This window comes from Passer montanus, unplaced genomic scaffold, assembly GCF_014805655.1.
Source record: "Passer montanus isolate IOZ18808 unplaced genomic scaffold, ASM1480565v1 scaffold8, whole genome shotgun sequence".
NCBI classification, from domain to species: Eukaryota; Metazoa; Chordata; class Aves; order Passeriformes; family Passeridae; genus Passer; species Passer montanus.
Genome location: NW_024373256.1, coordinates 9,740,093 through 9,766,922, shown reverse-complemented (window position 1 = coordinate 9,766,922; position 26,830 = coordinate 9,740,093). Strand labels below are relative to the sequence as shown.

General features: G+C 39.9%; 1 protein-coding gene, 1 long non-coding RNA gene and 1 other non-coding gene across 12 annotated transcripts in view; 1 reads left to right on the top strand and 2 right to left on the bottom strand.

The window, feature by feature from the left end:
• Positions 1 to 3,202: 3,202 nt before the first annotated feature.
• LOC120512976 lies at positions 3,203 to 24,758 on the top strand. 8 transcript variants are annotated; one of them, XR_005630174.1, is made up of 7 exons: positions 3,203 to 3,311; positions 6,294 to 6,406; positions 6,876 to 6,992; positions 7,111 to 8,025; positions 8,722 to 8,897; positions 9,852 to 10,208; positions 24,623 to 24,758. It is a non-coding gene; the product is annotated as an uncharacterized LOC120512976 (long non-coding RNA). The 8 variants fall into 8 exon arrangements; XR_005630172.1 differs by having other exon boundaries at positions 6,876 to 8,025; XR_005630170.1 differs by having other exon boundaries at positions 6,822 to 8,025.
• On the bottom strand, positions 7,511 to 7,582 carry TRNAT-CGU. Its single transcript has one exon. It is a non-coding gene; the product is annotated as a tRNA-Thr (tRNA).
• MRTFB (myocardin related transcription factor B) overlaps positions 11,871 to 26,830 on the bottom strand; it is a 66,145-nt gene continuing 51,185 nt past the window's right edge. For 2 of the 3 annotated variants that reach the window (XM_039731861.1, XM_039731862.1), the window contains 6 exons: positions 24,110 to 25,132; positions 22,615 to 22,770; positions 20,101 to 20,259; positions 19,683 to 19,820; positions 18,270 to 18,330; positions 11,871 to 17,258 (listed from right to left, as the gene is read on the bottom strand). In XM_039731861.1, coding sequence (XP_039587795.1) covers positions 16,720 to 17,258; positions 18,270 to 18,330; positions 19,683 to 19,820; positions 20,101 to 20,259; positions 22,615 to 22,770; positions 24,110 to 25,132 — 2,076 coding nt within the window. In that variant the 3' untranslated portion in view covers positions 11,871 to 16,719. The remainder of the gene's footprint in view (positions 17,259 to 18,269; positions 18,331 to 19,682; positions 19,821 to 20,100; positions 20,260 to 22,614; positions 22,771 to 24,109; positions 25,133 to 26,830) is intronic. The other variant, XM_039731863.1, reaches the window with a different exon arrangement.

Sequence of the window (26,830 nt, the reverse complement as noted above, 5' to 3'; positions counted from 1 at the left end):
CTTAATTGGCTTATGAAAATTTAATCTTTCATAAATGCTGCTTCTGAACAGTATTATGTTCATGGAAAATAGTAACTGAAAAGCATATTAACACCACAGTTCTGACCTAAGCTCCTCCAAATCAGATTTCAGTCTTAAACAAGTGAGGAATTTGTTGCACTGATGTTTGGATACATCCTATTTCACTTTTGTTGCAATTATATTGCTAGAAAATGTAAAATGTGAGAATTCTATAGAAAAATTTTGATAACTCATCCTGGTATTCATTTGCATATATGTACAGATCCTGCATAAAGTCACCAGATAAATCACATGCCAACAACTTTGCTTTAACAGTGTGTCACTGTCTCACTTCAGGAGAATTTCCAGGCCTTTTTGAAACAGTCAAATTGATTCAGTCTGTATAGGTCAACTCTTAAAATTAACCTGACTGCAGTAACAATGTGATCACAATGTGAATGTCTGGATGTTTATGTGCAGCTGAAGCAGGTGATTAACTGGCATTAAATGTCAAAACTATGACAGACACCTTTACACCAGCTGAGCTCCCGCATGTATGTTATGTGAATATGCTGTATATGTGAAACATTGTATAAATTACAATTTGTATTATGTGTTCATTCACTGTTAAATATCTGTGCAGTATATTTGGAACCACGAGAAAGTTCAGTACCTCTAACAGTGTTTTCAACACTTTCTAGAATCCCATGAGAAAAGTACAGCTGTGTAACTTTTAAGTAAAAATAATACTTCAATTCTTTAGGATATTGATACCAAAATGTAAATAGTAACATGAACTTAAACAGGTTTACACTGCCTTACCCACAATAATATATTCCACAACTTTTACCTGTACAAAAATCAGCAGTCTTTAAATTGAATCACAGATGAAGACCGTGCACGTGTGGACACACATAGACACACAGAAAGCAACGTTCAAGAGATACATTATAATGAATATTTTGTGAACAAAAAAAGGAGGCGGGGATTGATAATACAAATGCTACCAGGGTTTAAAATTTTTTCAATGTTTAAACTGCCTCTCTTTTCTAGGAACCGTCTTTTCTCCCAATTCACCTGTATTGCATGACCACCCTTTGAAAGGTGACTTTTTCTTCAACTTTTGCTGTTTTTTTAAGAGAAATACACCACCAACAGTTAGAAAACTTTTCTGTTTAACTTTCAGAATTATTTTATTTTCTATCCACTTTTTTATTGCTGAAGACAACATTAAAGCTAGAACATGATTATTTATTTAAAGTGTATAATAGCCCTTTACTAAGTGCAGCAGAAGTTTACTACTAAGTTTACTGTCCAGTGTAAGAGCCATAATGTGCTGTTTTCTTTTGCAGAACAAAGTGACCACCAAAAGCGGGACTTTGTGGGCCAGTTGGATAAAACATAAGCTCATCTCGCCCCCAAAACCCCGACTCTGGAACCACAGCCTTCCAAGATTCAATTTGTAAGTAAAGTATCTTTGTAAGATATGCCAAATCAACTGATTCATTGCTTATAGAGTGGGTAATTTTCAGACTAATCAAAAGAGAACGTTATAGCCCAGTCACAATACATCCTCCTTCACTTTCTGGACAGCAGGAATTGCCAACAGATACGAATTGATTTTATTAATATTTTATGAACTATTTGTCAAGAAGGTAAGAAGCACCTTTTCTAAGTGTCTATAAAATGACACAGAATAACAGTTATTCGACCCAGCACTCAAAATATCTATTAAGATTTCTTCTCAAAGTATGTAACAAGTTATTATTTATCTGTTTCACTGTATTTCAGACTAAAGTTGACACATAGAGAAATTTCTGTCATTTTTCTAAATTTGTTATTTGTACAATATACTAGAAATTATTTTCACTTTACTTGAAAACAGGTATCTTCCTACTAACAATTATAGTCTCAAGTATTCAGCTCTACATCATCACCTTACTACCCTCAATATTATGTTTCATATGATCCTTCACAAATGAGAGGAAAAGTAGAAATTCGCAGACAAAAGGAACATATATTCTAAATCTTCACTTTATAATTCCAACAGAGCTTCTATATAAAATCCATGTTTAAAAGCATTATAGTTTACACTTGGATGGCTGAAGTAGGTTAATGCTGTCAGTTACTTTAAAAGATAGTAATTGCTGTCCTTGAAAAGCCACTATTATATTCATTCTATTTTCGATAATCAAAATGTGGAGCTGAAGAATGCTGTCCTAGCTGAACTGCCTTAAAATCACCAAATACATGCTGAAAGGAAAACGCAGAGAAGTTGATGGAAATTCTGGCTAAGTAGAAATGTTTAAATAATTCCTCTTTCTACAGACCATACATTTTATTTACTGACTTATTTACGGCTGTGATGATTTAGGAGGTTTTTCTGGCTTGCACACGACCTGATCAGACGGTTCGTATGGACACCCCTCCGCACGCGCATTTGTGTAGTTATTTGTGCCTGGCCAAAGTCGCCGCAGAAGCCACGCGGAGGCAGCGGGACGGGAGCGGTGGCCGGACCCCGCGGGGAGCGGACACCTGTAGCTCCCGAGGGTGCCGGGCGAGCCGCCCCTTCCCCGCGGGGCGCGGCGGGCCCGGCGCCCCGCTGCTCCCCGCGGGCGGGCGGGCGGCGCGGAGCGGGGACGCGGAGGGAGAGCGCAACTCACCACTTGTCAGTGCCCGCGGCGGTGCCCCGGCGAGCCGGGACCGGGAATGGATCAGCGCCCGCAGCGAGCGGGGATCCATCCCGCGCACAGGCAGCCGCTCGCCGGGCAGGTCCCCGTTCTTGAAAGGAGACAGCCCTCCGGTCCTCGCTCCAAGCCGGCTCCTTCCGTTGGCAAAATCCTGACTCATTACATAAAAAGATCACTCTGCCAGGCGCCCTGAAACATTTCTTCATCACGGTCACGCCACAAGCTAAACAAGAGGCCACATCAAGGGGAGGGGGAGAGGGGGGAAGCGGAGAGGAAAAAAAAAATCCCAGAGGGTTTTTTTTTTCTTTCATTAAGATCCTTTTCCTTGAAAAAAAGGGGGGGAAAAGTGCAGGGAGGAAAAAAACCCAAAAAACCAAAAACCAAAGAGCAGCCACTAGGAAAAAAAAAAATTAGGAAAAAAAAAAACTAGAGAGGATTCACTCATTGTTGCCACAAAGACACCTCTCCCCTTCCCACTCCTTCTCCATGCTCATTCCTCCAACAGTGCTACAAAGACGTGCCGTCTGCGCCGGGAGTTGTGAGCCCGAGCCGTGAGCTCCTCAACTCCGCGGGGGCCGTGCCAGGAGACCCGGGGCGCACAGTCCTCTGCGAGGAGGTGTGGTGAGTCCAAGACCGTCCGAAAATTATTTTTTTTCCTAGAAACTACCACCAAATATAGTAACAGGGAAGGGGTATTCCTAGAAATTCGGGAGACGTCAGAAAGGGAAGATTTGTGAAATTCAGCTTCACTTCCTGCAGAGGGCTCCTAGCACAGGGATAAAAAAAAAAAGGCAATAAAGTGCTTTTCATGCTTCTCTGATCAGATAATGGTTAAAAAAAAGAACGGTAAAACACTTAACTCACATTTCTCCGATACAATCTAATAGTTTTATATGGGAAGAATGCTAATCAGTAACCTCCTTTCCTCATTTTCTAATAATGTTTATTAGATATCTATCGCCTGTATTTATTTTCTCCACATCCTCGTATCAGACCTATGCACACAGCAAATAAAAGAAATATGCATATGAGTGAAAAACGGGCCAAATGATAACCCTCCCACATATCACAGAACACTGAGTGTCTGTGTGTTATTTTAAACAGGCTTTTGCCGTTTGCATCTTTCATGCTACACCGATGTGAATAATTCATGTCCCCACTGTAGATGTGTGCAATATTGTTACTCGCATGAATCGGAATTTGTGGGCTGGCTTTTATTTAAGGGCTGTAACACTGAGTACTGCTGAGCACTGTCAGTCCCCGTGGATTTAATGGTATCTTAGGCTCTTAATTAATTCAGTTCAGCAATTCACAGGATCAGGCCCTGACCGACAAACGCAGACCTGCACGCTGTCAGGAGCCACATTATTCCTCATGTGTCTCCTAAATCTCTGTTTGCTTTGTGCTAGTGTCTAACACCCAATGTGTCTTGACTCATATCTTCTTTAAAAACACTATTTGATATGTTTCATAGGAAGCAGAATTGAATGTTTGCAAAGCAGAAACAAATGAAGATGTTATTAAAATCTTAATTATATAAAGATGTCAGTGCATTTGTAATAAAGCATTATTTATCCAGGAATAGCAAAGGTTGCTATAAAAACCACAAAGCCAGCTTTTGGGGGAAGATAATAGATTTCAATGTGTGCAACTCTTGCAGGTTAATTGGATTTCCTTAATGAAATTCCCCTCAGCCACATGAAATCCTTGAGTTTGTTCTTTGAATTTCATTATGACTTGCAGTCTTCTCTGCCCCCAAATCAAATGCAATAAAAACAGTGGAGTTGGCTTCACTTCAGTGTTTTATGAACACTCACATTTAATCAAAACTTGGTTACAGACACCTTGTCTGTCTGCAGCTTTGAAGGAGAATTAGCTGAGTTCACCTGACACTCCTGAGTGTGCTTTTACTCCTAAGTGCGTTTTAACTGTTATTGCAGTGCTCAGTAAACAATTGTGTCAAAATACAGACATAGGTTTCACTGACATGCACCCACAGTGTTTCGTTAGTAATAATGCCTGGTTAGAAGTAGATTTACTTTAAGTAATCTTCTGGAATTCAAAACAGCTCTAGTTAATTGCAAAAAGGCCTTTTTAATCTGGCTGGCTTACTTATGGCACACTGCTCCACTCTGCCTGTCACTCTCATTTCCTGAGTGAAAAAGTGAAGGGCAGCTTCAAGCTCAGGATCTTTTAATCATTAAAAGAAATGGATGTGCTGTCCTCTGTTGGTCATACTGGTTGTCACAACTAAAATTGAATTTAAAAGGCAGCAAGACGCTGTTATAGTGAAAAAAAAAAAAGAAAGAAAGAAAAAGAAATTAAATTTGCTTCACCTTCTGCCTTCACCAATAACACTGCACAGTGCAAGGGATTTTTTTTTTAATTATGTAATGATAGAAACTGGGTTATGGAGAGGACTTATTTCACATGACTGTAGTACAAATTCTGCCCTGGCATTGCCCGGCCCCGGCTGCTGGTTCACCCTCTGTGCCCGGGGGCCCAGTGGGCTGCAGTGCCCTTGGGGCTGCAGGGCTGCCAAGCGCGTGGCCGCGGAGGAAGTTTGGGGGTTAAATTTCACATGCCCCGTCTGGTGTGGGGACAGGCCCGAGTGTGCCCGTCGGTGCTCAGGGTGCTGTGGTGCCCTGGCAGCCGGCCGGCCCCTCTGGGCACGGTGGCGAGGGCAGGAGTGGGTGCGGCACGTTCCGCTCGGCTCTGCGGGGTCCCGGGGAGCCCTGCTGTGGGAAATGCCCTCTCTGAGCGCGGCTGCAACAGCGATGTGCAGCGTCTGGAGAGGACTGGGGGATTGTAGCAAGGGAGATTAAAGGTGTACAAAACCTGGCCTAAAAGGAGAGATTTTTAAATTTGGGCATTGTGTTGTCTAAAAAGAAGAAAGTTGAAGGCAAATAGAGCAACAGTGAAAAAAGGTTTAACATCAAGTAAATGAATCCATTGTGGCAGTAGACCCGTGTTATATGTTAATTATTTCTGCCTCTTAACTGCTGCTGGAGTTACTATTTCTGGGCTGCACAAGTTTCTCCTAGGCTTTGAGTGCACAGATAGTTTTCTAATTACAAAATTAATTGCAAGTAGATAACCACAGGATGTGTCTTAAAATGTTACTTAGCAACATTGTTATCATGCTAAAAGTTCAGCAATGTTACTTAACAAAATCTAAATTCTGTCTGCAAACTGTGGAAAAGCAGGCTTTGTGTTATCTGTCATCTAACACAGGCTCACAGGCCTCAAACCATTGCTAAGAGGGTCAGACACAGCCACAGCTCTTATGCATACCTGGCTTTGTCCTACAAATATATTATTTCTAAAAAACAAGCATGAATTTATGAAAGCTTTACTCATCAGTGGCAAGGTGGCTCATCTTCACCCTCCCTGAGACTGTAGTAAACAGAAAGCAGTATTTATCAGATATGTGCTTTGTCCTTGAGTTTGATTTTTTGCATTTAGTTTTTACAACCCTCCTATGAAAGTAGTTTCAGGGACATGGATGTACCTCACTGTCCTTTGTATCCCTAAGTAAAAAACCTAAGAATATTTACAAAATCCAGTGTAAATAGTTAAGGACATTTATTTCTGTTCATACAGCAAATAGACAGTTTATAATCCTGACAACAATGGTGCAGAATATGAGAGGAAGATTTGTCAGGCAGAGAACAAAATTGATCGTGTGGACACAGTGGTCAGTAAAATTTCAAATGGTAAGTAAATGTCAACCATGAATCAATAAAGATTTCCTTCAATTAGTCATTATTTTCCTATTTACACTGTTAGTATGTGTTTCAGTGCTGTCAACCCTTAACTGTGTGGGCAGGTTTGGTGCCTGGTCCTGACAGTGTCACTGACTTGGACCTCCTGGCCACTTTCGGTGCTGCTGAATCAGCAAAGCACCCAGTGTTTGTTTCAGCTGGAGAAGGGAGCACTGCTGGGGCCCTCTGAGTGTAACCACTTTCAGTGTCACAGGGAGTTGTTTTCGATTAGAAAATAGAAAATGTAAAGTACACACTAATCAGATTGCAAATAATTCTTCCAAGTGGTTGGTGGTACAATGAAGAAACCTTATGGTTAACTACTCAGAAGAACGAAATTAATAAATACTTAATTGCATGGTGGCAGGGTGGGGGTAAACCAATGAAAGGGACCTGAAGGATTACACGATGGTCTTGATAGCTGCAGCCTCTGGAGAGGGTTCTCTTCAAACAAGAATTTGAAGGAGCTGGAGGATCTCTTCAAACAAGATGCTGCAGAGGCTCCACTTGTTCCTCCCAGGAATGACTGCATGATAAGGTAGGCACCAGCACTTGCCTCAATAGTGCTGTGTAGAAAAGGCGTTTGACATGATTTCCACTAGGCCTCAGCAGTCACCTTGGCCTTTCACATTTCAAACCGTGTTTTGTTTCTTCAGGCTGAGCTGAGCATCTCTTGAAAGCAGGATTAGGCTCCAAGAAAACACGAAGAAACACTGTTCTGTTCCTGCAGATGTCAGAAGGGCTGTCATGCAGCCGCTGAAGCACAAGAATGACCGAGGTGGAGGCAGGGCTGGCACGACATTCACCAAAACCCTTCGCTGGAGCGGGAGGAGCCGCTGCCGCCGGCGAGACCCGAGGCTGGGTACCTGCGCTGGGGGAGCCCGGGACCCGCCCGGGGGCGTGGCTCTGCTGGCTCCGGCTCTGCGGAGCCGCCATGCCCGGTGTCGGGCGGGTCGGGCCGGCCGCTCCGCCGAGGGTCCCGGCTGGGCCGCCGGGCCGGGGCTCCGCCTTCGCGTAAAAAGGAGGGGGAAAGCTCCCGCCTGCGCGGACCCGCCAAGGCACGGACGGGGTTCGAACCCGTGATCTTCGGTTTACGAGACCGACGCCTTACCACTTGGCCACCGCGCCTGCGTTAAGGGCTCTTCCTGACGCCCTTCTATCGCTGGCGCCACTCCCGCCGCCCGCCCACGGCCCGCCCTCGCGCGCGCCTGGGCTGCCACCTGCCGGGGCGCGCGGCCCTGAGGCGCTGAGGGCGCGGCTGAGGGGGCGGAACGGGAGCAGGGACAGACGGAGCGGGACTGCCGCCGCTCCCGCTCTCTTCTGGCTCTCGCTCTCCCTTCGTCTCCCTCTGTGCTGCCAGGAGCGTCCCCTCCGGCTATGGAGGCGTTCTGTGGGCAGAGCCCTCTGCAGCGTCCGCCCCGGGGCTGTGAGGGTGCGGTACCGGGAGACGGCACTCGAGAGGCTGCTTCACAGCGGGCCAGCACGGCTTGGAGAGGGAGAAAAAAACGGGATTAAAATTTTCCTCCTCCAAGAAGAGAAGCAGGAATGCAAAACGTTTGGATAACTAAATGGTAAATACTAAATTAAACACACTTGCTGCCTGGTAGCTGTTCCCTCAAAAAGCTCAGTGTTGTGAATTGCAGAAAAGATACTAGATATTCTCTAGACGGGATCTCCTAGATTTTTACAAGTGTGACGTGAAAACAAAGGTTTTAGTTTTCATTGAATGCGTCTGTTTAAAGTCTCCATGAAACTGTTGCTTGATATCCAAGTTTTATATTACTTTTGGTGTGGTTTTGGTTTCCTTGTGGAGGAAACGTGTGAACATATTACACAGGTGCCGTTCTAAAGGTTTAGATCAGAGTACTGATTTGGTAGTGCTGTAATGCAGGTGTATTACAAAGTTGATACAGAACCAAAATAACTTGGCTTGGAAGAGACCTTCAAAGGTCCTCTAGTAGAACCACCCTGCAGTGAGGAGGGAAATACTTACATATCCTTTTGGGATGTTCTTTGAACTGTCATCTTGGAAAGTCATGCTTCATGCCTTGAATGTATGAAAATATTTTAGTTCTTTAAAACTTATAATTTGTTAGTTTGTCTGTGATAACTCTATGCCTGCCTGTATTTGAACAGAGTGATTTGAATTAGCTTGCTCTGCAGTGAAAAGTGTTTAATTTAAGTTACCTTAATGGATAGTCAGCCCTTGTTAAGTGTGTTTGCTGCTGCCTTGGATAAGCTTTGCTGAAAGTGCCCTGGTTTTCTAGTCCCTGTGGGCAGAACTGATGGCCTGGCAATCTGAATGCTTGCTGGCATTTATCTGCCAGTCTTCTTCATCACATGCCCTCATCTGGACTATGGAAAGCTGGGAAATGAGAATAGCACTGTTGGATTCTGCTTTTGTCTTGTCAGTGTAAACACTGCAGCATTTCAAAGTGTGATGGTGAGTAGGAGTGGGAGCTGCCTCCCTCATCTCTCACACCTGTGATGTTTATGAACAGGGTGACCTCAGAGAGCCACTTCTCTCCCCTGGCTGAAGGAGTTAGTATTGTCAAGCTGGCAGCAGAAAGGAGTTCAGTTTTAATTATTCATGTTTGACTGATGAGATGCCATTTCTGGCCTACTTGCTTATTACAAAATACGCTCTTTTATGTGCCACACTTGCCAGTTGTAACTTGTCATCACAGTTCCTGTGCAGCTCACATCTGTGTTTATGAATGGTTTTGGATCCTTGTGAGCTGAGAGGTAATTTGGTGGTGAGTGGAAGGGCTGTTTGAATTGTTGTTGGAATTCATGTGGGTTTTATCTCTTCAAACACAGTACATTGTAATAAATGTATTTGCTTGGCATTGGGAATAGTATTTAATGGTAAATCAGCTTCTCTTGATCAGGTTCTTCCTTAACTGTATGGCGAGACAGAAACTTCAATTTGAATTCATAATGATCTTCTAACCAGATTAAGAGGAAATGCTTGATAAGGTTTAAAAAATTTGTCTACTCTGACCCTAACTTCCTTAGTGTGTCTGGATAAACTGTTTATGTCTAAACAAAGTGTTGTTTAACGGTGAGCTGATTTATCACAATAGTTGTTATAATTAAAAAAGTTAACTTGCTTTTAAAAAACTGTAATTGCCTTTTGGTGTCTGGATACTTTTGTTTGGAAGTGTCTTTTATGCTGGCCCTTACCCTTGTTTGAGCTGGGTGTTAAAGCCCTTCCTCCATGCTGAATCCTTGTGCATGAAGGGCTGTTCTCTTCTGACACAAGCTTCTTTTAAACACAGCGTGGCTTTGCAAAAGGGAAGTCTTAGAGGACTCTATTGCTGAAAAGATACTGTCAGTGATTTTGTTGGATGGAGAAATAATCACCAGGTTTTTTTTTCTTTCTTCCTTTCCTTAGCCTCACACATGAGATGGAGGTGTTTCTTTAGGAAAGACTTTGGTGTCTGTTTCCATGTGCAAAACAAGGCCTTTCAACATGTTCCTGACTCTTCTGAGATACATACAGGGGAACAATTCGATTCATGTAGATTTGGTGCAATTGAGTTTTATATAGACTTGCTATGGCATGCTGAGGAGCATTCCAGCTCCTCAGTTGCAGCTACTTGAGCTTTGACTTTGTCTTAGCTGTATGTAAGAATGTTTCTGTTCGCCATTTTAGTTTCTAATCCACAGCACTGGTCTTGGAAGGGGTTCAAGAATGATGGCAGAATGGCCCTGCAGTCCTATTTCTGCACCGAAGACTGGAGACTCACAGGTAATTTTTTTACATGAAGGGAAGTATTTATCTTAAGAATTTCTCATTTCATTTATGGATAAACACTTGAAGAAACAAAAGCCCAAGCCCTGCCTGTGGGCTCTCAGAAGCTCTAATTTGTTACTTTGGTTTTGCGTTAGGAATGTTTTGGTAAAGTTGCTATGAAGACTGTACTTTGAGGAGTGGGGAAATCCATGTGTCTTCTTTGCCATCAAAGAAACATCTCCTACTTGAGACACTACAAATACTCTAGGAAATATGTCCCTCTGGCAACATCTGTACAATAAATCCCAAGCCAGTAGGCAGGAGCAAATGGCATTGAAGAGTAAAGACAAATGTGCTGATGGCCATCTGTAGAGCATGTTTGAATAAACTGAGTTGTAATTGAAAGTCAAGGTTTAGTCTGTGGAAAAAGTTCACTCAGCATAATCTCAAGCTTTATCAAGCCTTGTTTTGTGTTTACATTAAATAGTAATATGAACACAGCTTGTGAAAGAAGGTTATGTGTTTATATTTTGTCACTGGAAAACAATCAAACCCCAGACTGTCAGCTGGCACCAAAACAAATGCTTTATCTCTGTTATACTCCAGCTGTATAATATCCAGCTGTAATTTCTTTAATGCACAAATATATGGTCAAAAAGTGCTGCACTTGTTTTGCAATATTTGTGTTTGGTGTATGATATCAAAAGTTTGTGGCACATACAGCCTACAAACTTTTACAATGGTTAAAGTTCACAGAGAAAAGGTATGATATGAAATTTAAAGTGTTTATTAGTAATTTTAAATTTTTTTTCAGTTTTACTCACTTAATTACTACTTACTACTTTATGGAGTTTTTAATATTTGGCCAAATATCAAAACTTCTGATGTCATCAGTGTAGAACAGACATCAATGAGGAAAGGGTGGGTGATTAGTACAGGACTGCCTTCACAAGGGGAAGTGTAACACTAAATATTTGAATGAAACAGCTTCATCTTTAAAAGAAGCTTGTGCCAACAGCTCGTAGCTCATACTCCTGAAAAAATTCATTCAGGTGTTCAGAAGCTGAGCAGAATGCAAATCAAAAATACAGAATCTCATACAATCTCAAATACAACCCAACACAACTTGAAAACCTTGGAAGAATTTGGGAAAGTCATGTATTAGAGTGCATTACAAGAGGTTTGCAGTGAGAAGACAAGGGGAAGGGATCCAAACTGAAAGACAGTAGCCTTGGGTTGGGTATTAGGAGGAAGTTCTTTACTGTGCTGAGATACTGCAGTGAGTCACTCAGAGAAGCTGTGGCTGCCCCACCCTGGCAGTGTCCAAGGCCAGGTTTGATGGGGCTTGGAGCAATCTGGGATGGTGGAAGGTGTCCCTGCCCAGGGCAGGGAACAAGGTGAACTTTAAGGTCCATTGCAACCCAGGCCATTCTATGAGTAAATGATGCTACATAAAAAAATTGCTAAAAATAATGGGAATCCAAACCTAAACTTCAAGGGTACAGAAGTCTCTGTTCTTACAGATTTTGGCTCTGATTTTCAAGGCAAACCATAATTCCTTGGGGGTGCAGATTCATTCTTACTCCTTTCTGTCAGTAAGAACATAGGCCAAATGTATCAGACTCATAAAAGTCAAAATTATATTTTCATTTTAAGCAGTAACCATGGACAAGTGAACACAGTTTTCCTTTTTTATTTGAGACACTTAGCAAAAATGCTGAAATATCAAACATTTCCTCAGTAGCTACAATATTGCCACTATGTACAAAATATTTGATAAATGTAGTACACATATAAAAATACAGTATGCATTACATATATACAGTACAATGTGCAAAACATATGGCATTCAAACATATGGAATTGATTTTAGGGGTGCAAACAGCAAATACAAAGGCATCATGGTTCTAGAAAGGCAATACATAAACTGACGCCCTGATTGCCATAATTTGCATTTAGTAAAGTAGTGCTTAAATGAAGAGGGCCCCAGAGACAGGTGTTTATCTTCTTCTTTTCACAAAATGAGATGCTAAGACATAATTATGAATAGGAAAATAAGAAGAGAAACACCTACTAGGGTTAGCGTTATTTCTACTGCAAGCAGTACTGTGAAGAAAATCCTATCTGGAAAAAAGCCTGTGCTATTAGTTACTACAAATTTCTCAAACAACAAAAACAAATCTGTACTGTTAAACATCAAAAACAGCTTTGAAAATATCTACATCCTTAATTTTAAAAAAGTATGGATAACACTTTTGGGGACTTAATTTCCTATGTTTTAAAATACAAAGTGCCTCCTTTGGCAATATAAATGGCAATGCTTTGGTTCCTATTTAAATTTTTATATTATTATAATTTATTTTAGCCTGTCTTTTGAATATCTGAGCTGTATAATTTTATAAAAATAGTGTGATTATATAGTTATTAACCATTCCCTGCTTTTTTTGAGAACTTGCTCTCATAGCTAGAATGGCTTTTTTTGGCTAGATTTCTACAAATACATTTATGCACTTTTAACTTAAAAACACTTTATATTCAGTATTGGACACTACAGAATGATGTAGGTGTCTCTTTTTTGCACTTTATTCCTAGCAAACTGGTATAAAAGGAATATTTGAGATTATTTCCGGTTTTATGGATGCTCTTTATTGGCCATGTGTGTACTATATGTAACTCAATTTCACGGATCTCACATGAAATTCCTTCTGGGGTGTGGTCTAGAAGTCACTGAAAGGTGATTTCATAGACCACAATACCAAGAGTTTCAACAAAACATTTACTAGAGATAAGTGGAAGATTTTTTTTTCCAGTTTTAATAGAGTTTGCTTTAAGTTTATAATACACTTAAGATGCCATCCAAATAATAATTGTTTACATCTGTGAACTTTCCTGTGTTTTGATTACATAATGCCCTTCCAGTTCAATGTATCCTGTGACTGCAGTTTCTCTGCCTTGTGTTCTGATTACAGTGCCTACGCTTTTGAGGCACCTGAATGTCTGAGATTATGTAGCAGAAAAGTTTAATGTTGACACTTCTGTTTGGATCACCATCTTCTCTGAACATGACTCTTGTTGGTGAATTTAGAAATACCTGGGAAATAAATGTCAGTATTAAGTTGTGATCATTTCTAAAAGCTGTGGCCTCAGCTTTTTGAAGTTCTGATTATGCAGGTCTGCAAGCCCACGTTGCTGGATTACATTTTAAATTTCTGTAGAGAACAACTGCCATAATTTAATTTTATTGTCAGAGAGAGTATGACAATGCTTTTTAAACTATTTTTAATGTTAAGCAAAATTTTGCCTGTGAACTTCCTTGCTGTGACTGATGCTGAAGGGCACTAAAAGTGCACAGTAAATTCTACTGAACACAGGATGTGACTCTTCTTGAGTAACAGGAGCCTAGTAAAACATTGTCTGAGCTCTCTCTGTCTAGATGTGTAAACAATCAACTTCTGATTTTCATACTGATTAAAAGGTATTCTTAATTACTTTGAAGGACCCACTAACACCACATTTGATAGGATGCATTCTGTTAGTATACTGCAGCCATTAAATGGCAAATTTAGTGCCAGTGCATTCCTTTGCAACTGTTCTCTTAATGAGAAAGATTCAGTTCTGTGCAGTCAAACTGCACAGTCATGATTAAATTTCTAAGATGTATTTGTGCTACAAAAATTTTCATGTAAAACATGCACACACAAAAGTCTAAGCAAAACCTATTTCTGCCATAAACAGGCATACACAACTATGGCAAACATATCACATTTCAGAACAAAGTCTAAAGCAAACCATTTTATATAAGGTTTAATACATAATTCTGAAATGTACAGAAAAGTAATCACACATTCCCTACACTAGAATATTTGTACTTCAGAAACTAAAATGATCCCTTAATTTTTATTTTTTTTTTCAAATAGACGTTCAGAGCAGAAAGCTATACCGTACTGATAACAAGACATCTCAACTGTTTGGATTTATTTCTGCACAAAGATTCCTATGGATTAATTAACATTCTACACTGCCAATAAGGGTAAATTTGTAGCAAGATGACTTTGCCAGTTTCAAGCTCTATTTACATGCACATCAAAAATGACAGTACAGTTGCTCTAGGTTAATTTGTCCTCTAAAAATTAATTTACTTGCCTCTCATTTAATCAGGAGGCAGGGTCAAAAAGGGATAACTCTAACCACACATATATTGTATGATGTCTGGTGTATCACACATAATAAACTGACAGTACTGCAGAACACTAAATTTCACTCAGAGTTGTTCCTATCAGACCAAGAGTCCTTGATTCTTATTCTCGTAACAGCTGAGGGCACTTCGTATCTGAAAGTATCAGCTCCCAAGATAGGATGATGAACAGGAATGCAAAAAGTTGAATGTTAAGTGTTCACTGTTACTGAAAAGTCCTATACCATCAAAGCTTAAGGCAGACAGTCCACATGTAATATTGTACTCAAGTATTGTAGGCACAGCAAGAGGGAATAAGGAATTATGTCTTTCAACTGCGTGTAGTGAAAATCTCCAAAGATTGTTTTCTTGTACTTAGTTTCATATTACAGTAATTCTTGGCCAGTAAAACCAGTGAAGTTACATAATGATTTAAAGTGCTGTAATTGATATGATGCAAACGTACGGTATCAGTTCAAACTCTGAATCAATGATGTCATCCATTATTTTATCTGAAGCCAATGGAATTCTGTCAAATCAGTAAACCAGACTGCGTTATATCTGGAGATGCAAATTTTCAGTTAATTCCATAACATTTTCTGACAAAAGTACTTGTTTGATGTTAGCATGATTGTGTTGTGTTTTTCTTTTTGAAAAATGTGGTGAAGGTTGCTAGGTGGATTAACAGCTACTTACTGTTTTCAGTATTTCTTTGATAGATATCATTATTCTAAGAAGTAGACAAAAGCTCTGGGGCATTTTTTCATTCAATCCTACAAAACTTTATTTTTGAAACTTGTTGGTGAGGAAAGAACCATGCAATGAAATCAGTTTTCAGACTAGAAAACATACAATATTTCCCCATTTCAGGAAACAGGGAGTGTTTCCTTTTATCTTAATTTAGGAATTCCCTAATAGGAAATTCCAATTTTGTGTTTGATTATTAGCCTCCATCATCTATGGCAACATTTAACAGCTATTACCTGAGAGACAATCACAGAATGTCAAAGTGTATTAGTTCTACTTGAATTTTTTGTTTTTCTAACTGCTTTCAAAATAGACTCTGAAAACAACAACTAAGGGCTTTAAAACAAACAAAAAAAAATCATGTGCTGTGCTGTGAGGTAAGACCTTATTTTTTGCTGTTCTTTGTTTCAGATATGCATATGCCTTCTGATCACAAACAGTACATTCTGATCCTGGTGTTCAGGATTCACACTGAGCAGCTGCTCTGTTGGTTTCCCTGATGTTATGTGGTGGCAGACAAAGCTGTTCAACAGACCAAGTGTTCATTATGAAATTATGGTTGTCCTGTCAGCACTGTCCCCTGCAGCTTGATCTCGTCCTACAAACATCTTTTACTGAGGGCATTGGGACTATTCTTGCATAGATGCTTGCAGGACTGCAGTATACAACACTATTAATTGAACTTTTCTACTTCCTCAAACTTTTCTAGTATGCTGAGATACTGGATTCAATGGTCTAACAAATATCCTCAAACACAAAGCAAAATAGGATATTTACTTCCATTATAATAATCTCTTATTTGAAGACCACTGTGTTCCCCTCTGTTCACAAAAATAAGCTATATAAAGTTAAAAGAGTATACAAATAACTGTCTGATATACACATTAAAACCTAGCTATTAAATCCAGAGCATTGCTATAGAAAATTCAGTGTTCTCAAAATTACCTGGCATTAGCTACAGTGGATTTCTTGCAGTTACACTTAATATCCCTTTGGATGCAGTTAAATTCCTCCCTCATGATTAAAGAATGGGGGAAGTGTTTTAAAATCCACAAAAGCAAAATATAAAAACAATTTGAACAAATTAAGAGACTAGATATATGAAATTTCACTGAACCAGCCAGTGCTTCTACTTGCCTTTGCCCTCACAATTAGTTCTGAACCTGGCTCAGGCTTTCCACAGGAACAATGAAGTGCAGTGATACCTCCCCTCCCCCAGACATTTGCTCACTGGGTCAATACAGAGAACTGACATCCCACTCTAAGTTTAGTCATGTTTTGCTCATTTAAGCATTACAAAGCCAGAGACATAACTTCTTTCTTAAATATTTGTGATACATTTACCTTGGGGTACTTTTAATCACGAAGTACAATCATCCTTTCTTGACTTGTGAAATACAGCTTTCAGAGGGCCCTGATCTGCATTACTGATAGGTGCATAAAGTGATTCACTGTTGTAAACTTGGAAATCAATAAGGAATTAGCTTCAAGCATTTGTTCTTCCAAACATTACTGTCTTAGTTTATGTTAACTGCAGTCAGAATGGTATAATAATGGACCTCTGCTGTAAAGAGACTTGCAGGTCGTGTTCTCATTGGCTACAGCTTAATCCCAGTGCAACTGTAGATCTTGTGGATCTAGAAAGTCAGTGGAAAACACGCTCGGGGCAGCAGAACTGAGAGGGGTGAGTCCAGATGAGGAGCTGGGCATTGTAATGTCCAGCCATTCCATATTGTCCAAATTTGTGTCGGGAAGGTCAAGAGACAGACAAGAATTATTAGTAGTAAACTGTGGGTCAGATGTTTCCATGGGTGAATGAGAGTGATCTAAAATGCTGGAGTGATTAAGCAGATCATTCTGGAGATCTTCAATTAAAGAAAATGACTCTCTGTCCTCATTACTGCTTGTCAGTTGAGGAATTTCATTACCTGATGGTAAAGTTCCATCCAAGAGGGCTTCAAGTTGGTTTTCCAAACTTATAGACAAGCTGGTTGTTGGTTCTAAGGACACAGGAGGAGGGGCCATCTGGATCTGCGGAGGTGGGCGGGATATCACTGTGTTCACTGGCATTGTAGTGATGTTGGCTGTCACTGGTCTCATTTTAGATATGGGAGATGGTTCTTCTTTTATTGGAAGGGAAATCTCTGTAATAAAAAAAAAACCCCACTGTTGAATTCAAACAGCTGATGACATAATATCCTCATACTTAGAAACTCCAGCCCACTTTGGGATGCATCCACAGTGAATTAAGTGCACTAACAGTCACTTTGCTATTCCACTCATATTTTTTTCAAAAAGATGATCATTAATTTAGCTTGAGTTGTTGAGTACTCAAGTTACTTATCTCAGTCTACCCACATTTTCTGCAGGTGACCTTGCAATTTGCTTTGAAAAAGAAAAAAATACTCTGATGTTTAGAATACAGCTGATCTTCCAGTTGCCTAGAACCAGTCCCTCTGCCCTGACATTCACTCCTGTCGAGATCATTCCATTAATTGAATCACTTGGCACCACAACATTTCTCACCATTGTAATGCCCTCTTAGGCTACTAAGCCTAATTATGGGAGAAAGCCTCCTTCTTTTATTGCTGAGCTACTCTGTTTATTACTTTAGTTGTATCAGTGCCTTTCTGATAGCTCCCTTATTTTAACTGACATAAAGTTGTTATTCATTAATGTCTCCGTGTAGTTCATGCACACTTTTCCCAGTAATGTATCTTTGCTGTTTATAGTTGATAAAACATGGTTATATTTAATAAAATTTTACTGTCAACATGCTTTAACTCTTACCTTATTCTATTCTTTCTATAATTTCAATAAACATGTTAAGGACTTGCTCAACTTTTCCAATTTTGATGAAGTATGTCTGTGCCAACCTAAGGTGTTATTTTAATAATTTGAATGCTGTTCAGAGATTATTGTAAAGGTCTGCCTGAGCTAATTTGCAAGCATGAAGTTCCACAGAAGGTTGACCATATGTGTTTTGGGAAGTGTTTTCTTTAATAAGGAACTAAGCAAACTTCCATAAATTTAGCTTCATTCAGGCTAGATAGATTCTAACTCCTGTTCCTAAAAGAATTCTCATTTGATTATAGCAGCGCGTTTTTATTACCAGGTTTAAAATCTTTACATCACACAGCTGTCAATGAGCTTACCTCCACTCTTGATAAGAATATCAAAAAGATCATCCATCTGCTGACTGTGTGCACTGGAAATCTGTAGTGCAGGAGAACAGGGTTATTCTCTTCCATGTGGTATTTTTTCCTACACTCATTGTTCCTAGTTTCTATCAACAGTATAAAGTATAGTTTAGTAAGTACTAAACTATAATAAAGACTGAAATCCTTAATATGAAATTGTCTATCTAGAAAACAGATACTTTGGAGAGATATTTGCAGTCTCTGTGGCTGGTTTCAGTACAAAGGAATAGGGAAAAAGTGTGACAAAGACTTCATGAAGGCAACCTAGAGAGTGGTGCAGGAAGCTACATAGTAGGAGAGTTACTAACCCCATTTTGTACCAGCATAATGATAACTGCAGCACTTTGGGGGTTGCAAACCCTGCTCCACTGTCTCTCAAAGACAGCCTGTGAATGTCCATCATGTAAGATGCATTTTATTAGGTGTCTCTGGGGTTTTTTCCCAATTTGCAGATTTATGTTCTTTTATTTTTTAAAGGGGGGAATAAGCTTTCAGGAAATGTTCATCTTTGTTTTAAACAGCCATCCCCTAAATAACTGAACCTTAAGCAAAAGGTAAGAAAACCTCCCACAAACCCACTCATTCAAAAAGTGGAGACTTTCATGAAGGTCTGAAGAAGTGTTTTAAACCATTGCTTATGCTCCAGGGATGGGAAGTTATTTGTCATCAGGAGATCTAGTGGTGAGGCCCTGGCTGACTGGTGGTGATAGAGTGACCTAAGACACCCTGTGTGCCCTCACTGTGGGATGTCCTGCACATGCCAAGGACACAGGGAAGGGCATTAGACACCCATAGCTGTGCCTGAGATCTGCCACCACAAAAACCCAACCAACACAAGGGGCTACAGGGTTTTATCTTCTGGGATAGTTCTGAAGCACACGAAATCAGGAAAAAAACCATTATTACTCATACTGACAAAGCACTACACAGGATTATTCAGCAAGATCACTCAATACAGACTCTTTTCAAGCAAGCACCTATGCTCATGTTTGCCTTTGTGTATAAACACATTCACACAAATTCTCCTCAAATTTACTCACTTTGGAAAATACAAACGTATTTCCTCTCTTAAGTGTGAGGTTTGTGTATCACACATTCTCAAAACAAGTAATCTGAAGGCTAGTTACTGTTAGTAGCAACAGCAGCATTATCCCAATTATCACCAACTGGGAACTGTAAGACTTATTTACATATATGCTGCTTCAATAAAAGAATAATGAAACAGGAGTCCTGTAGTTAAACACATGTAGTTATGAAACTAGTGACAGGGTATGTTAGAAAATCTTGACACCAAACAAAAAAAAAATCAAAATCTAAAACAAGCAATGGTTTTGGCAATTGTAGAGAAAAGCTTTGTTTATCAAGTACCTCGCGGTGCGACGGCTGGATGCTGCGCGTCTGTTTTATGGCCTCTTCGTAACGAGGAGGATCTTTTGTCTTGGACACTGTGTTGTTGAAGAGGGGTTGCTGAACAATGTAAGGCTGGGCTTGAGATGGAGACCCAGGCTGAGTGAAATAACAAAATAATGACTAAATAATGTGATTTAGTGAATTCAGGATCAAGCTGTACAGATTATGGTATTTTGTCACATCAATCCATGTATTAGCGTAATCAGAGGGATAAAATAATTTTCTTTCTCCCTCTCTAACACATATGCACATATCAGCATTATTAAAATCTACAGAACATTCTTCCTTGAGTGAACTGCAATATGTAAAGTCACATGTTATATAAGAAGAATAATATAAACCTGAACTTTATGGAAGAATGTTGGGATAGCCTTACCTTGTTGGGAGCAGCAGGTCCATTCTGCACAGAAGGGACCTGATTACCACCAGGGTGAATGTTAGAGTTTGACGTTTTATTAATAAAAGGTTGTGAAGGTGTTGAAACTGGTGCAGTCTGATAGGAAAATACTGCATTTGATGTGACAGGTGGAAAAACCTGAAAAGGATTAACAGATCAGTCTCAGATTGTGGGTTTTTTATTTAAAAAAAAAAAAAAGGTAACATTGGATATATTACATTAATGAAATATAAAACCTTTTTTTCTAAAATAGTTGCTTGCTTAAATTCCCTATTAATTGAATGTTATTTATACTGATTTTTCCTTTAAAATGAATAATTTCTAAATTCAAAACAGTTAGTTTCCGAAAGAAACTTTGTGCTCTGACACACTTTCATTCATCACTCATTACTAAAAACATTTTCCTGCAATTTTCCAGGAAGCACAAGGAAAGTGTATGGAACAGTTCAACAGCATATCCATGATGTCCCCATCTAGTGGACAGTCTAGACAAATGAGCTTATTTCTGACCTGATACAAACTGTACATATATCCACATTTGCCCTCTCCTGCCAGTTTTAAGACAGAATGGTTTGTCTCTGCCATATAATTCTAATTTTTTTTTTGAAAGTAACTACAGGTATCTATGAAGATTGCGGGAGAGGCAAAAGATAAAACTGATGAACACAGGTTATCAACTGTGAGTTTGGTTACTGGTATATGAAACTTTTTATTTCTTCAACTGGTAGTCCACATATTCACTGCAAACGATTCCCAGCAGTATCCTGTTTCTCATACTTCTGAGTTAAAGGGAGATGAAGAGAAGCTATGAATGCATGAGCACGTAAGGCTGTTTTAAATTCAGTATCACTCCCAAATACCTTTATAACAAAGGTGACAAATCTTAGGTCATGGATGGAGAGAGGTAGATCTAATGCTGAATGCATGAGGCGTGTCCTGATCTGGTGTATCACATCAATATTTTGATTTTGATGTAAAAACTAGGGCAGTAGCAGGCTGCAAACTCTGCTGGGAACTGTGGTCTTCATAACAACTGATCTGAATAGAGGGGAGGATTGGAGGGTACAGATCTTGGTTATGTCCTACAGACATTTTAAGGAACTTGGAGGCAGCAATGGCAGCAAGCTGCCAGTCTCTGGTACAAGTACATGCCTCAGGATGATTGGAAAATTTCTCTATAGGACCTGTTTCATTAACAAGGTAAGATTAGCCCCTCACTAAATACCAGAGAACCTGCACTAAATCTTCTTTTTGGATGTATGTCAGTTTTGACTTCTGGAGGATAACCTCAATGTCCATGGAATTAAACAGACTGAACAAGCAGTCTGAAGAGTATGGATGCTCTTTTAGCTGTGACCCCTTTATTACCCAGCTCTCCAGAGAATGGCAAAGCACAATCATACATCTTCTAAGGTACGTTCTTATCTGCAACAAGAGCCCAAGCAGAGGCAGATAAGGTTACATTGCTCAGGTACAATCCCCAATTCACAGCAGAACATGGGGCTAATGATGCACTTTTGTAAACTGAAATAAGAACTTCAAAGGCTGAGATATGACAGTTACATAACACACTGTAAAAAATGACCCTCTTCATCTTGGAATTTGAGTTGTTTCTGAATTATCTGTCCCTAGGGGCAGGTTGAAAAACCTTGCTGTCCACTGATAAGGATGCAATAAAGGTCCAAAACTAATCTCCACGTTCCTAATAATAGAGGTCAGTCTAGAAGAGGCTCAGAGGAGGAGAAAACCTTTTCTTCTGTGATGACTGGTGCTGATGGATTGGTATCAGTTCCCGTATGAACATGACTGGAGTGGCAGTCACAACTGTACATCCACTGCTGAGGAACATGTGCTGGAATGGGACATTACAGAGCTGATTTGTTTTGGTAGACAGGAAGAGAAGGATCTCTGAATCATACCCTGCATTCCTTAGGAAGAGGTATGGTAGGGTTTTGACTCACTGGAATTACCATCCTCAGGATCTGAGTCCATAGCTTTCTTCATAAGGGGGGATGAAATCAACAAGGAAAGTCAGAAAACCAGAATTAACTGGTTAATTGGAATTAACTGGTTATAAAGGAATAAATCTTTGAAGTTTTAAGTAAAAGCTTTCTCTTAAGAGATTCTACGAGAATCTCCCATTCAGAGCCAGTGGCAAATCAGAGAAACTGACTGGAATATACCTGGTACACACCACTTGTGCCAAGCATGAGGAAGGATGTAGTAAGAGTCATGCCTTAAGTGTACCACTGAGATAAAAAGTCTTTAGACAATGTATTTATTTGCAACTGAAAAATAAAGTCCTGCACGGACTAAAATTTTGGAAAAAGAAGGAGTTACAAGCCCATTGTATCACTTAGAAAAATATGGTACAGATGTTAGGTGACTTGATCATTTGTATATAACACAGATGACACATAAAAGATTCTAAAAGTACTGCCTAGAACTAGATTATACAAGTATTTATCTTAATGTTTATTGCTATCCACAAACCTTTCTGATTTGTTGGGTCTGATCAAGTGCGTGCTGCGTGATGGTATTTTGTTTTGATTGTGGAGCATGCATCTGAGGTGCTGTCTGCACCAGGCCAGAGGAAGAAATAGGAGCAGGTATTTGTGATGGGGTCTGTATTCCAGCTTGTGATTGAGCCTAAAGGATGAAGATAAAATATTTGAATTATTTGTACCTCACAGTAGTTACATAATGTAAAAATCTATTGCACCCCTTATGCAGAATAGCAGTAACATGTATTCTGGGAGGGATGAGTGGGAACTGTTACTATGTTTGGTACTGGGGAGTTCCCAGCTAAAAGGTGATGTTTATTTTGCCAACAGAGTTTAAGACAAAGACAAACTGGAGAGAGCCCAGCAGAAATGCTAAAAAAAAAGGGGACAGAGAGAGCAGATATCAGTAAGAAAGGACTGTAAGAACTGCCTTGAGTAATCAGAAGACAAAACTGATAATGCAAGAAAAAGGTTGCTTTTAAGACCATGGTAATTTTTAATGGCCAGTGAAAGGCAAGAAGTGTGTCTAACCTCATGAAAAACAATTTTAAGTGATAGTGGAAAACTTTCTGGAGTATAGGTGAAGTAAAATACCTGGACAAGCTGCTTAAGGTTGTTACAGAATTCTAGCAGGATTTTAGAACAATTCAGGTGGAGAGCTGGGTGTAGCTCCTAGGAACAGTTCTTGCACTGCAGACTGGGTGCAAATCCTCACCCGAACTTTCCACCCCTCATAAAGGCTGCTGGATGTGCTGCTGCACAGGCTTGCAGCAAGCCTAGGCCCACAGCATGCACAACAGCCAGGGACACACTGCAGCTGGAAGAACATTTGGCTGCCATGATGGGTGGCAGGGGATGTTCCAACAATGCCACTGGGAAGTGCATTACTGCTTCATTCTACCTCAGGCCAACAGGTTACACTGATTCAGCTTGGTCAGATTACTCCTACACCTCTGTATATACAGCCTGTCTTGGTTTATGCTGTATTTATTCACTACCTATAATCAGCCTAGAAATAATATTTGCATAACCATGGTTTCTTTTTCTAAGTCCACAGGAGAGTTTTACAACCTGGCATTCACATTTTTAAATATATTGAAGCACCACCACACAACGTAGTTCACATATGTTTTGCAAACAGGGCTATGTCAAAATAAAGTACTGAGACTGTAGCTCTCTATTACAATTTGGAGTTAACAAAATGATGGTATATGCTACTTTAAATCAAATTGTGCATGGAGGCAGTACATGGTAAGGCAATTGCTTTTCAGGAAAGAGTATCTAGGAACAGAAGTTGCAAAGAAACAAGTATCAGAAGCAGGTATTACAAGATCAGCTCAAGCTTTTCTACTGTTTCCCTTAAGCAGAAACTGGCTAAGCCTGATTTTTAAGTTAATCTTACAAGCAGTACATTTACCTATTTACACTAAGTTATGAAATACTGCCATGCAGGTTACGTGATAAAAAAATAGAAACACCCTTACCTGCAACTTGATATTTCCAACTGGTAACTGCACTGCAGCAGCAGCATTCGGTGCCTGGATGGACAGTGGGAGGAGCAGCTGGGCAGTTCCTTGGGTAGTTAATAAAGCTTGAGGCTGGGCAACAACTGCAGTTTGTGGCTGCCTCTGTGGACTAACATAAAACTGAGAAATGGCGTTCTGAGGTTCAGCTTTGGCCACAGGTATCTCCTGCTTGATAACAAGTGCCTTTTTGGCAACTGGATTCTGGCCAGCGGTGTACACTGACTGTCCTAAGGAATGGCTGGCTGCGGGTACAGACTGACTGGTACTTGAGCAGTCAGCAGGGGCAGTTTCATCTTTGACAGCAGCACTGAACTGCTTCTGTTCCAAAGCAGCTGAGTTACCAAAAGTCTGAGACTGTTGCTGTTGTCCCCTTTTTTCAACCTCAAGTTGCATTTTCAATACTTCCACAAGTTTTTGCTCTTGTTCCAGTTTTCTTTTGAGCTCTTCAATCTGTTTTTCTTTTTCTTGAAGCTTGCGGTCCTTTTCTGCTACATCAAACTCCACGGCTGAGATGCTTCCGCTGCTGCGATTCTGATTGTCCTCGTTTGTGCTTGCTCTCAGTGGTGAAGTACTGAGGAACTGGGATGGTGACATCATGGTCATTTCTGGGAAAGTGTCTGCCATACTCGTGTCGTCTGTGCTTAGACTCGACTGTTCAGAGGGAGAGGGAGATATAGGCAGGGGAGAGCTGATGATTTCAGTATTTACTGCTTTGCTGCCAGCTTCAGTAGATGCTTTTTCTGGAGGGAAGCTGGATGTCGTATTAGCCACTGGTTTATTTACTGTTGTAACAGGAAATGCCACAGTCACTTCCCCAGTGCTACCTGTGGCTCCACTAGAAGTGGTCACTGTCACAGTGGTACTTGTAGCAACCCCATTGTTGTTAAGATCTTGATAGGTTTTCAGACGTTCAATAAGATCTGTTTTTGTTCCAGACACTGGTAATCCCCTCAGTTTCAACTCCATTTTAAGCTCTGCTACCTGAAATAAAATAAAATAAAACAAAACACTACAATAAAAAAAGAAAACACAAAAACTTAGATGCATTCTTACTACATCTTAATAATGAAAATTATTTTCATTTGCCTATTTGCTAGTTATTAAACCTCTGGGTTCTGACAGCATGCATTATCTATGAACACATTTCCATGACCTCCTACTTACTTCAGTGTTTAAGTGGCCAAAATCGTAGCAGTGTTCAGTTGTACAGTGAATAGTAGCAAACTAATTATGTTTTTTCATAAATATTCAACATGGAAAAATGCACCTACAGCTCCAGATCTGAGCTAAAAACATCTGAAGCAAACCAGCAGACAATGGCAGCAGTGCAGATAAAAGCAGTGAACAGCAGCACGCTGAGCCCCTGTGTTACACCATCAGGACAGACAGATCTGTTTCTGAGAAACTTTATCAGGTCAGCTGATGATTTAATAGACCCATCGAACACAAAAGGCTCTCTTGCTAATTAGCAACCAAACAATCACCCTATGTGTCATCTGGTTTCCTTTTCAAAAACAGTATAAGCAGCCAAAATTACTTTCTGACAGAAAAATGTTCTCAGTTTTTTCCAATAAACTTACAGACAAAGTAAAGTGCAAATGTGTTGAGTGTAAATTGATTCTATGCTTCAAAATACCAGTTAAAGAAAAGCAGTCACAAAGAATGACTTCTGTTTATCATAAACATGCACCACAGCTAACTGCAGGGTTGGGGCTCCCTGCATATTAGAGCTACCTCTAACAGAACAAAAGGCCTCAGTAGTATTTCAGTACTCAGCCAGCCTAGAATTTCACTTGGAGGTATTTTGGATTTGGAAATGATGAAAAGTCACAGCAATACATTTTACATCTCTAAAACCCACAGCAATTTTATGTTAAATAACTCCCTAGCCAATGACTCAGCTATTTCCCCCTGTCTGGTACCCTTTGCACTTGAGAGTGTGTTCTAATTTTTCTCTTTTTCAACAATTCATTTCTGAACTCTTACTCAGAACAACTGATTTAGCTGATTCAGTGGTAAAACCACCACCAGCAGGTCTGCAAGGAAGGCTTACGTTAGTGTTACCACATCAGCAGGAATACCAACAAATTGTGCAGAAATAGGTAATTGAACAGTTTTAATCACTGCAAAGCACAATTCCAGGTATTAACTTAAATATCTTTGTAAGTTTTTAGTCAAACATTTAAAGACTGGAAAACTGATTTCAAATGCTGTTGTTTAAATTGCATTTTATAGACTTATTTCATATTAAAAGATTGGCTTTAACTTAGGATATATTATTGTCTTGAGAATCCAATCTTCTGAAATTTCTTCTATTTATCTCTTCGAATCTAAAAGAATCTTCCCTCCCACCACTCACAAACCTTGGTGAAGGCAGAGGGAAAGGAATTAATTGCCCACTAGATGTCCCTACGCTGCTGCTGAAGTTTGGCACATTCCTACAGCTGCTGAATCCTAAACCCCCACAAGCAGGTTCAGATTTGTCCCTCACAGTCTTTATTCCTTCTCATGTATTTCAGAAAGAAGAAGATCCTATGCAATGCCCTCATAGTGCAACCTGAACAGTCCACACAGTTAACTTCAGGAAACTTTGGAATGTAGTGTACATTTTCAGATGTGTTGAACTCCTGTAAGATCTTTTCTGTTCTCTCTTTTACAGTCTTATTTCTGTTTGTATTT